This window comes from Ictidomys tridecemlineatus, chromosome 7, assembly GCF_052094955.1.
Source record: "Ictidomys tridecemlineatus isolate mIctTri1 chromosome 7, mIctTri1.hap1, whole genome shotgun sequence".
NCBI classification, from domain to species: Eukaryota; Metazoa; Chordata; class Mammalia; order Rodentia; family Sciuridae; genus Ictidomys; species Ictidomys tridecemlineatus.
This window is the reverse complement of record NC_135483.1, coordinates 19,630,947-19,643,286: the sequence shown is the minus strand read 5'-3', so window position 1 is coordinate 19,643,286 and position 12,340 is coordinate 19,630,947. Positions and strand designations below refer to the sequence as shown.

Genomic DNA, 12,340 nt, shown 5'->3' with positions numbered 1-12,340 from the left:
AAACAAGAAAATTTTAACAAGAAAAAAAAAAAATATATATATATATGTATATATATATATATATATATATTCCATTTCAGGGCTCAGAAGTTAAATCTAGTAATTACCATGGGAAAAAAGTATTAAAATGTTGGTGCAAAAAAAGAAAAGTAAAAACAACACTCCAGGGCTATCAAAAAAGAGAAGCTTCCTTATTAATTCAGAGAAATAGAAGTCAAAATTTCTCTGAACTTGAATGCAAATTCCCTCAGAAGTTGTTTTTTAAAAAAAAATCAGCCAAAAACATAATCTAAGAAGGCACTGGGTGCAGGGTTTAATCCCAATACTTCTTTCATTGCTCATTTTTTATCTGTAGTATTTGTGTCCTAGACGCTTTACTTTGAAAAGGGGACAAATGGAATTATACCATATCTTCTTGCTATGTTATCAGGAATAAATAAAGCTTCCCCACTGGAACTGAGGATGTGGGCTAAATATAAAATTCAACACTTTTTCTAATTAAGTAAAGTATGCAGTTATGGGAGGAGAAGTTTTGAAAAAGTTAAGAACCAAAAAAATAATAATTTTTAAAAGCATAGACTTCTATTGTGGATTTTAGCAATGCAAGGAAAGTTTCCTTTGCATTCAAAATCACAGAGCTAGAGTAACTAGAATTCTGAGAGATCAAAGGAGTGGATAGGGCTCTAGCACCAGCAAAATAGATAAGATTATTGAGAATTAGAACAAACTAAGGATGTAAGGGTCAGGGGTGCAGCAGAATAGACTATGGACCAGTGTGCTGCTCATAAGGAAGTGCAGAACAGGTCAATCCAAAATCCAGCAGTAGAGCTCCTCAATACACCGGGCACTGGATGAGGTCTTCAAACTAGAAAGAAAATAAACCAGGCTCTATCCCCATGGAATCCACAGTCTAAAACAGATGTAGAATTAGCCAATTTCAAAAGGAGGTGGTCAAATTTATGATAGGAAAAAAAATATATAAAAGCCTCAAGGAGGATCAAGTCACTTGGCCAGGGCTGAAGGAACTCAGGGAAGGCTCCTAGGGACAGATACTACAACTGAAAGTTTTAAGTAAATTAAGAGGTCGCTAGACAAAGGAACCAATCCCAACAAAATTACCTTAAGGTGAGTAAGTGAGCAAAGCTCATCCTAACTAAATACCTGCCTGGGCTGCAGCTCAGTGGTAGAGCACGCTTAGCAAACACAGGGCAACAACAGCCACAAAAAAAAAAAAAAAAAAAAAAAAAAATATATATATATATATATATATATAGAGAGAGAGAGAGAGAGAGAGAGAGAGAGAGTGAGAGAGAAAGTATAGGTCTTTAGTAGAATGTGAAAAAGAAACAAGAAAATTTTAACAAGGTAACATTTTTCTGAGCAGAATGTAAATCTTCCTCTACCCAGATAACCTGGAAGAACTGAGTACCATTGCCTCCTTCCATCAGCCAACCCCTCTGGCCTGGAAATGCGCAGCTGTTCTTTCATTCTTCTCTTTGCTGTCTTTTTCTAGAATATGCAACCCTTCTTCACTGCCCCAACAATGCGGGGGAAAAAGCAGTTTCTAGGCCAAGGAACTTAAAAAGTATTAAGAATACACCTGCTCCTCTTAAAACACCTAGAAAATCAAGACTTTGGAGGACTCAGATCATGAGTCCTCCACATTTAGTTTCTCACATCTCCACATTAAGTCAGGCCCATGGAGTCCCCTTCATTCTCCACGTGGCTGAAGGTCCAGATTTGGACTGAGCTGGGAACTATCCCACCAAGTTATCTTTATTCAGAAATTACAGGAGAGAGAATTTTCAAAGAAACAAACACAATCAATGAGCTCTATTAAGTGAGAAATGTATGTTGATGCAGCAAATGACAACTCCTAATTGTGCATTCTGAAGATTAGCAAGTTAAAAGCAGACCAGACTTTGCTAAAGTAATTATAACAGAGGTTTCGGTTTTGGGTTTTTTTTTTTTTAAGATGAAATTAAATCATACAAATTATTTTTGGAAGAAAAATAATGAGGAGATTCAAAATCTCAGATGGACACTGTATAAATGCCTCATCTCATCTTCTGGGTTTTAAACAAGGATGTCACTCTTATTCACCATTTAATCTGGTTCCTTTATTATGAAGCCAACTATCTTGCATGGTTTCATCATTCAGTAATAGTAAATTTAATTTAATTTAATTACCATTTCTAAATTTTGATGAATGTTTTCTATACTCCAATTATTTTTTCACTGGTAATTCTGTGAAAGGTACAAGCATCTGAGAGGTTTATATAAATGCTTGTGGAGGAACAATTATTCTTTCTTATAGGACTCATAGTTTCATGTAGTCATATACTTAGGCTGAAATCTCTTATAGTTCCTGTCTATACACTCCACAATAGATCAAATTTCAAGACAACAATGTGCTGTTAAATTATAACTATGATGGTCCTTAGATTGGTTTCACTGTATCTCTCAGTCAGTCTTAGACCGAGAGTTTGAGAGTTAGGGGGGAAATGAGCAGCTAGTGCTGAGAGAGAGACTACTCCTGGGGAGAGGTTAACGGCTTCCCCTGACCTGTGTCTGCACCAGTTAATTGGACTCTTCTGCTTCTGAGTCATCAATAACCCCAAGGAAACCTAGTGTCAACACCAAGTGTGAGGTGATCCAATTAGATAAAATTACTATTTATATCCTTTGTTATCACTCAGACAAGTTGACTTCCATGATAAAATTATTACAAGAGACCAACTAGCAACAGGTAAATAGAACTCTAATTTCCATCACTCAATTTACTCATAAACTATTGCTCTGTCATAAACTGTGGAATCCATTCTGTCCACAGATGTCATTAGACCACAATATGGGTCATCACAGACTTCTGGGAGTCCAACCCCAATAAAGAGCAAGATCAGAACTTCTATTATTTCCTGCAGATAGAGAAGAAGTCTTTCAATATTAATTTGAAGCACAAAAAGTCCACATTTGTTCTTACATAGTATATATCTATTTAACAACGTGATGTTTTGATCACAGATGACTTTTTTTCAAATGACTACCTCCAGAACACAATTTCTGTTTATGTTCCATATTCTGCCAGTGGATCACAGCAAGCTTTCCAGGTTCAGTCCTCAGGGCATTGTGGACACACAGGATAGTGCAGACCCCATCCGCCCCTCAGGCCTTAATAGACTGCACGAAATCTCCCAGACTCTTCCCTGGCTAGTGTTCCAGGGAGCCACTACCCCAGATGGGAGTCGGCATGAGATGGAGCCATTCTCTGCCTGTCCTTGACACATCTCTGTTTGTGTACAATGCCCATGCTTAGGTGGTGATTCCAATCCTTTTGACCAGGTACACCAGAGCCCAGTTCTGCACATTCCACAACCATGGCTTTATGTTGCTGCTTTGCCTGTGTCTGAGCAAAGCAACTTGCCCATCATATGCACTGTCACAGGGAAAACATGAGGTCAAAGCACCAACAGCCCATTTCATTTTTTGCTCAGCCACTTAATCTGAACAAGGGAAATTCTTCCAACATCTTAATTTGTTGTCTCAGTGAAAGATAGGATTCCACTTATACTCTTTCACTTCCATGATTTAAAAAATAGATTAAATAAAAGAATGCATGAATTTACAATGGGCTTCAGTGAATTCCTTTGTTTTTTTCCCATCAAATTTCCCTGATTCTGTTTACTATGGAACTGGATTTAAAATAACAGGGAAGTCATAACCATTCATTTTTCTTTCCCATTGTATCTCCAAATCTGGTAAATCATTAAGATCTGACTATTCAGTCCTTCTTCAAAATGCTTCTGAAATTCAACTCATGGCACCGTTTCCATTATTATCCTAGTGAAGACTTTTCATCATTCACACTTTTAGAATCATAACTTTACACATATACATATAAATGCACATACACATGTATATACAGAAATGAATGTATATTATATTCCAGATGTATATGCATATATACATATGTAAATATATGATATATACATACATGTATATACATTATACATAATATCAAAAAACAAACATTGACAAGTATGAGGACATATCTTTTTCTCAGGTAACAAATTTAGGGATGAAATAATTCCAAGTGCACACACCAAAAAACAAAATGCAAAACTTACTGGTTGACCTCCCCACCATCTATGATTAAATTTCTCTCGCCCTCGAAGATGGAAAGTGGCATCAAATACAGGATCATACATTGAATTGCCAACAATTCCATGAGATTCTGGATACAGACCCTTTGTATAAAAGCAAACTTATTGTTAAAATAATAATACAATAATCTACATATATAAGTTCTATTATGAGTTTTCTAAACACAGAAGGTTTTATAACAATATTTAATTTCCAAAATCATATAAGATACACATAGCCTTTACTGTGTGTCTGCCTGAGCAAACATGCATCAAGGCTAATTATTAGCCATTTGAGAAACAACATGACTACAAGAATTTTAATATCTAGATTTTTAACTATTAGAACCTGATATAATTTTTATTACTTTATTTGAAATTTACACATGTGCCTCCAAAGAATTTCAATTTCTAAATATTCTTTTCTATTTTTCTTAGTTCTATTTCCCCCCCAGTCAACAATAAAAAAACAGTAATAACAAAATAATAAGTAAATTGCGTATTAAAAAAAAAAGATAGAATTTGGAGTATCTGAAAATTAAAACATCTGAAATCAAGATTTTTATTTTCAAATCTAAAAATTAAATGATCAACTCTCAGGTATTTGAGGGAAATTTAATGCTTGTGTTCAGATTGAACTGCGCCTGAAGAAAGACTTTAGTTTTAAAGTTTCAATGAAGCTCAGGCCTGTACCAAGTTGTAAAAGGCATTTGCTGTGAATTACTGAGGCCGATAAGATGGAAAACAGAGAGCCTGTCTTTGAACACTAAGGAACATGTTTGAAAAAATCTCCCCTTGAAGTCATTCCAGGATTAAATCAGACCTTTGAATATGTATCATTCGAGAAAACACTTACGGTGGCCAAAGTGTATAAGTTAGGAAAGGTTTTTGTTGGGTACACAGGCCTCATGTAAGGAGAATGTGTCCCACAGGACCCTAGAAAGAGAATTTCAGATATTAGGATAACAGAACCAACAGGAATCACTTCATATAAAATTCACTTTACAAACAAGACACGTGGTGTTACTTTCAATTTTCTTATTTCAGATAATAAAATACATTTAAAAACAATGTGTGCATAGACCTCAAACCCCATAGCAGAACTGTACTTCAGAAATCCTGGCTTACAGATGAGACCAGGCAGTCAGGAAATCACTTACTTAGTTTTTCAATGTTAGGCATGACCTTGCTCCCTTTCTTCATGTAGGATGCCCGGAAGCCATCCACAGAGAAAATGATTAATGGAGGACGAACAAACCTTAAACAGAAATATGTTAAAGCTTAGAAAAATTATTGCCACCAGGCATTGTATCTACTCATTTTCAGTAACTGGGACCCATAACTTCCATGAAGAATCTGTACAGAGGATATCTGGATGAATCTGAGCTTCCAGCCATATAACAATTGAGGTCACTAAAGTCCAGGGTCAAATGACCAGCCTCACAAGGACCAACAGAAGGGACTTCACACCCAATTTCCCTTGATGTACTTCCTCCACTGCTCCTTCTCCCTTACAAACAGGGTTATTAATAACATAAAAATACAGTTACATACTGTACATTATGAATAAAAATGCAGTTATATTTGCCTCAGATAAGTAGTCTCCCATTTGCCACGTGGAAAACTCCTATTCATTCTTTAAAACCCAGCTCAAAGTTTCCTCTTTGATAAGGTTGGTTGTTCACACTTCTGAGTTCCTTTAAGATTATTCATTCCTACCTCTTTCCTCATTCATATATACATTATTGTACATGATACTGCAATGATCTGTTAATATATTTCTCTTCCTTGCTAGTTCCAAAGCACAGCTGAATCTTATTCATCTTCTTATTTTGTGGGCCCCAAAGCAAATATTTATTAAATACATTAATGAACAAGTGTAAAATCATCAGGAGATGCACTTGTACTATTACATCTAAGCGCTTATAAAAATTCCTTTAAGTTATAATTTAAAAAATAGTTTAAATTTTAAAAACCTGTAAAAGGTATCTCAGTAAAGGACTAGACTATTCATCTACCTGGGCTGTATCTTATGAAATGGCTCTTTATCAGACTTGAGAATATTAAAATATGTGCAGAATTACTGCTAATAGTTTGAAACTAGTGAGCAAGCATAAGTTTATGTTTACTTGCAACCACGTCATAAAGAGGACATAGTTCAAATGAGTCACATAGAAAGCACTTAGAATAATGCTACATAAACAGGGTTCCCTGTTATCACTACTCTTATCAGTTGCTTCTACTCTTTCTTCAAAAATATGCAAACACATTTTAAACAGTCCAGGAACTGTTGCCATGCACTCTACAAACCCAAAGAAGTTCAAACATCTCACTAAGGTTAAGAAGGAGGAAAAATTAAAAACATCTCATTTAAATCCTGTGTCCCAGGCTGTGCCACCCAAAACAAAAATACCTTTAAAAACCAAATGCATTTTAGTGCTTTTGCTGGAAGTGTATTTTCTGCTAAGCATGTAGAAGGTGTGTGAAGCCTCCATAGTTTCCTGGAAGGTGCCGGAGGAAGGGCATACTTGAGCTGGGGGGTCACCCAGGATGGCTGTGCCCCAGCAAGACCTCACTGCTGTGGCTCATCGAATCTCTGTATCATCTGCTAGGACAACCTCCAGGGTGATCCTTTTAGAGGTTGTACATTTTCCCTCTTCCTGCCCCCTCCCTGCCCTCAGGAAAGGGCAAAACCAGAACTCAAGGAGAGAATATGAAAAAAATAAAAAACATATATATGTGTGTGTATATATGTATATATGTATGTATGTATATGTATATATACATATATGTGTGTATATATGTATGTATATATGTCTGTATGTATATGTATATATACATATATGTGTGTGTATATATGTATGTGTATATGTATGTATGTATATGTATATATACATATATGTATGTGTATATATGTATGTGTATATATGTATGTATATGTATATATACATATATGTGTGTGTCTATATGTATGTATATATGTATGTATGTATATGTATATATACATATATGTGTGTATATATGTATGTGTATATGTATGTATGTATATGTATATATACATATATGTGTGTGTATATATGTATGTGTATATATGTATGTATATGTATATATACATATATGTGTGTCTATATGTATGTATATATGTATGTATGTATATGTATATATACATATATGTGTGTGTATATATGTATGTGTATATGTATGTATGTATATATATACATATATGTGTGTGTATATATGTATGTATATATGTATATCTGCCTGACATGTTTCCTTCTTCAGTGATAGTCAGGTGACTTTGTCAAACTTTCAGCTGAGGGGAACATAGGAAATAGTTGAACTCCACACAAGTGACAAGAAATCTGTCAAAACTTTAAGATAGCTTTTGACGGGTAGATTACTTTTAAGCACGCACCAGTTTGTAAGGAAGGATTTCAGTTTTACATTGTTTATATCCAGTAACCATTTATTCTCTGTGACGTTTTACTAATAATACGTACAATTTTATAATATTCATTAAAATACACTTACCCTGCAGGACACTCTGGGGCCTTTATTTCTTCACAGTCATCATCTACCCAATGTGATTCTCCTAGAAGGAAAAGCGCTGTCTGTTTATCGTGGAGTCTAATTACGTGTGATACCCAGAGCCTTGAAGCACATAATCCCAGGATCTGAGTCCTGTTGGACACTTGCTAATGGAATACCATCTAAAATGAAATTCTGAAATAAAGTGTAGTGTCTGGTTTGGCTTTTAAAGTACACCCATACATGGTGGGAAAGCTAAGATTTAATAACCTCAAGTGGTGTTTATTTGAGCTTTGAGAGTCTAAATGGTTTGTAGATTAAAAAAACCAGTGGCGTCAGTGAACAAAATTTCATGTTTGTATCCCTCCAGAAATAAACTGTTTGGTCATTAGATGGAACATTCTTTTCTCTACCGCTGAAGATCTCAAAGCCATAAAAAGCATGACATATTTCCCTTAAGATGGGGAAAAAGGCTTAGAATATACAGGGATGATAAATGGGAGATGACAATATGGGAGATTATTTGCCAATGGATCTGTATATGGCCTCGATTTTTAGAAATGCAAACCAACTTCACTCCTATCTTGCACCAGGATCTGACAGCATAGACCTAAGTCTTTCCTGAGTTATTCCCATCAAAATAGAGAACAGAAAAGTGTTCATATTGAAAAACAAAAAAAACGCTGTTGGTCCCCAGCGTTTTGTGTGGTTTGATCTTTAGAGGGGCAGTGTTGAAGTGGTATAACCTTTCAAATGTGGGATCTAGTGGAAAGTAATTAGGTCGTGGGAGCACCATCCTCAGAAGAGATTACTGTAGGTCTCTTAGGACTGGGTTAGTTCACAAAAGAATGGGTTATCATAAGAAGCCTGGTAGCTCTCTTAAATCCCTCTATTACACATGTATCTACCACTATAATATGATCTATTCTCCATGATGTGACATAGCTAGAAAAGACCCCACCAGAGACTGCCCAATCTTGAACTTTCAACCTCCAAAATTGTGAGCTAAATAAACCTCTTCTCCATATAAAGTTTCCAGCCTCAAGTAGTTTGCTATAGTAACACACTCACACACCAAAGGGAGGGGCGGAGATTGTAAAAGCTTTCTTTGGAGAAAATGAAATTAAAAAAAAAAAAAAAGAATTTGCCTTAAATTGTTCTAAGACAAACAAAAATTGCATGCCTTAAATTTTACAACCACTAATATGGAAAAACTTCTCCTATTTAAAGAGCATTGGAAATTTCTGTTAGTCAATAAGAATCTAACTACTGAACTACTGGGTAAGTACTATGCTCCTTAAAATGGGAGCTCTAAACATGTAGTAAGCCAGGGCATCCATGTGGGCTTCATAAAAGTACTAAAAATAGAACATTAAACCAGAAAAAGCAGCTTTAATATTTAATAATTCAATGAGCAATGATACCTCAGACTTTTTTAATCTTCATTTTTTTTTCTAAAAGCCTTTGTGGCTGATACACTTACTGCATAGGAAATTTTTTAAATTTCCCTTTTAAGGAAAGGGCTATAAGTTCTTAGTTCATCTAATATTTAAAAATAAAAGCATAATTCTTAGGTTAGTAGAAATTCATAATACAATAATTGCTTGGGTATGAGAAATTTGCCATATTCACTAATATAATACAATTTTCTCACAACTATATACCTAACACATTTTAGAACTGAATTGCTCTTTCCCTGAAAACTTTTAACAGAAACTCTTCATAAATGTTCCATGTATGACACAGGGGAAAGGATTTGTTTAGAAACTAAAAAGTGACTTCAAAGGTATAGATAAAAGACTCTTGGGTCTTTCCATTAATAAGTGCTTGGCACAGTGCCTTAAACTTCTTAAAGACAGAAACTACATCTTTTATATTTTCTGTAGTCATTGATCTTGTTAATTATTATAATAAAAGCATAATATTCCACCACCAACCATACGAAGAAAACACACATTCACAAAAGGCTCAGGTGTGCAGCATTATTGTCTTTATCAGCTAGTACCCCCATCCCTAGGTTGTGTCCCCTCCATATAAAAGCCACACCCTCCTGCCTCAAGTCTGCAACTCTGAGATTTAATTTTCAGAACCATCAGTGGAGCAGGCCACAGTGATCTTTACCTGAGACATCACCCACCCCTGCCTCCCAGTCTGCTGCCCTTGCTCTTTCACATGATTTTTCTACAAAGCCTGCCCTTAACTTCAGGTTCCGAATTCCTATCTCAGATTCTGCTTCTATGAAACCTGACCCAAAACTAAAACAGAAAAGTGAAAAGTCTCTTCATTATTGTGGTTCTAATTATGGAATTGGGCTTTATTTCCTTGCTATTTCAGATTAAGGAAATGCAGGACAGAAAAACTAAAAAATGCATGAGAAATTAAAAAGGACAACTCCACCCCACCCCCACTTATACACCCATGTCCAAGATGTTTTCTAAGTTATCCCCATCAGAAACAGAGAACAGTAAAGGGCTCATATTAGGAAAAAAAAAATACCCTGGGGGATCACCAATTTTCATTCTTCTAGATCTCGAGCTGATCCCAAGTCATGTACCTTTGCAAACCACTTGGTAATTAGTACAGCAGTCTCCCCTGAGCAAGCAGTCCTCGGAGCAGTGACACGCATTTTCCTCATTCCGTACTTCTCCACATCTGTCCTTAGTACACTCCCAGCCTCGAGCTGAAATCATCACAATAAAACACTTTCACTGCTGCATACAAACCAAATGAAAGAGGCCACAATTGATTACGGGTTTCCAACCAAAAAAGCTCAAATCCCACATCATTTCATCTGCTTGTGAAATCTGAGTCAGCCTCAGGCCTAGAGGTATTTGGAGGATTTACAGATCGGATGAATTTCTAATGTTTCAAGGCTGGGGACAAACTCAAAGTACAATTGACCTCCTTTGGAAAAATGGTACCTGGAAAGGCAAGCAAAATATCTCTCCCATTCCTCTATTGTCCTAAGGGACCCAATAAAAAGCATGGTTTAAAAGATTGGTGATAGGGGTATCTATCATTGTAGAGATGGTCTCCATAGCTCTGCTCATTTATTTTCAGAAGTAGCTTTATTTAACTTTGATCAGCTTGATTTCAATGCAAATAATAAGGCTGGGCATGTAACATAGTGGTAGACTTTGCCCAGCATGTGTGAGGCCTGAGTGTGATCCCCAGCACTGAAAAAAATATATTTTTTAAAATAAAAGCATCCAGTGCTGAAAGGTCCGGGAGCCTTTGATAGCAATATGAAATTTCAGAGTCCAATTTTATACTGTATGTTTAAATTTTATAAATGCACATACGCTTTGACCCAGAAATTCACTGCTAGGAATTCATCTTAAGGAAATAGAAAAAAAGTATTTATGTACATGACTGGTATTCATTAATACATTATTCTCAGTCGCAAAAGTTGAAGGAATATAAATGTTGATTCATTAATGACTTAGGTCTCAATACTTTGCTGAATGTAAACATTCAAAAGAATGATGTGGAGAAAGATTTATGGATATGGATACTCCAAAACATGTTTACATATGTCATATGTATATATAAGTGCATATACACACATGCATTCATACCAAACACGCACAGAGACAGAGAGTAATCAGAGTTTGCAGTGAACCCTCATGCTTATTGCTAGAGTGTGCTTGTATCAGCAATGAAGAATCTCAGAGATTTTCTCCCTTGACTTTTTTTTTTTTAAAGAGAGAGATTTTTTTTAATATTTATTTTTTAGTTTTCGATGGACACAATATCTTTATTTTATTTTCATGTGGTGCTGAGAATCGAACCCAGTGCCCCGTGCATGCCAGGCGAGCGCGATACTGCTTGAGCCACATCCCAGCCCCTCTCCCTTGACTTTTTATTGTTATTTGATATTTGATCCTGCCACCAACAACATTGTGTTTGAACATAGGAGAATAAACCATTTTATAAAAGGCTATTATAGTTCATCTTTATTAAGCCTGAGAGAAAGGCATGAGCTACACTTAGAAAGAGCTAAGCTAGAGTCCAGGGGATCCTTTAAACTTTTCAAGAAACTCTAAGATCAAGACGGTAGAAAATTGACATAGCATGTCAGGGACAAAATACTGAAGGTACGACAAACGTAAAGCATTCGTAAAATCCTTAGTGCCAAGCAAACAAAGACTGCTGACTTGAAACAATTTTTGAAGCCAAAGAACTCTCTGGAACATCTGTTCCATCCATACACTCCATTTATTATGGTCTCAGCATTTAAGTTTGCAGAGCCACAACTAAAAAACATGGGGAAAGTTCCAAAGGAAGCAACAACGACAAAAAGTGGTGGCTATGTTCTTGGAAATGTATTATGAAAAGAAAGAGTCTAAAATGAAGCTCTTCTTATTTTGCAGGGGCTGAGGGGCAAAAATCAGAATGAGTAAGGGAGTTGATGAGTAAGGGAGTTGATGAATAAGGTAGTTTGGGGCTTCGCCTGGAGGCATGATGGTGACTTCATAAAGTATCTTAAAAGTCCATCTGAAAAGTTTACTTTTGAAAACAGAGCAAGTGTGATAGAAAAAGTCCCCAAAGGTGTTTTTTTCTCAACTAATGTGCACTCACCTGAGAGCCTGTATATTCTAATGATTGTTCCACCATGTGAGAAATACAAAGAAAACCAGAAATCTTAGAGGAAGATTTGAAGCTACCCA

The 12,340-nt window shown here is 35.8% G+C and overlaps 1 protein-coding gene across 13 annotated transcripts in view; it reads right to left on the bottom strand.

The window, feature by feature from the left end:
• Positions 1-12,340, bottom strand: part of Enpp2 (ectonucleotide pyrophosphatase/phosphodiesterase 2) — a 105,703-nt gene that overhangs the window by 51,548 nt on the left and 41,815 nt on the right. For all 13 annotated transcript variants that reach the window (XM_078016746.1, XM_078016748.1, XM_078016749.1 and 10 more), the window contains exons 4-8: positions 10,225-10,350; positions 7,674-7,734; positions 5,303-5,400; positions 4,999-5,078; positions 4,128-4,247 (exon numbers count right to left, since the gene is read on the bottom strand). In XM_078016746.1, coding sequence (XP_077872872.1) covers positions 4,128-4,247; positions 4,999-5,078; positions 5,303-5,400; positions 7,674-7,734; positions 10,225-10,350 — 485 coding nt within the window. The remainder of the gene's footprint in view (positions 1-4,127; positions 4,248-4,998; positions 5,079-5,302; positions 5,401-7,673; positions 7,735-10,224; positions 10,351-12,340) is intronic.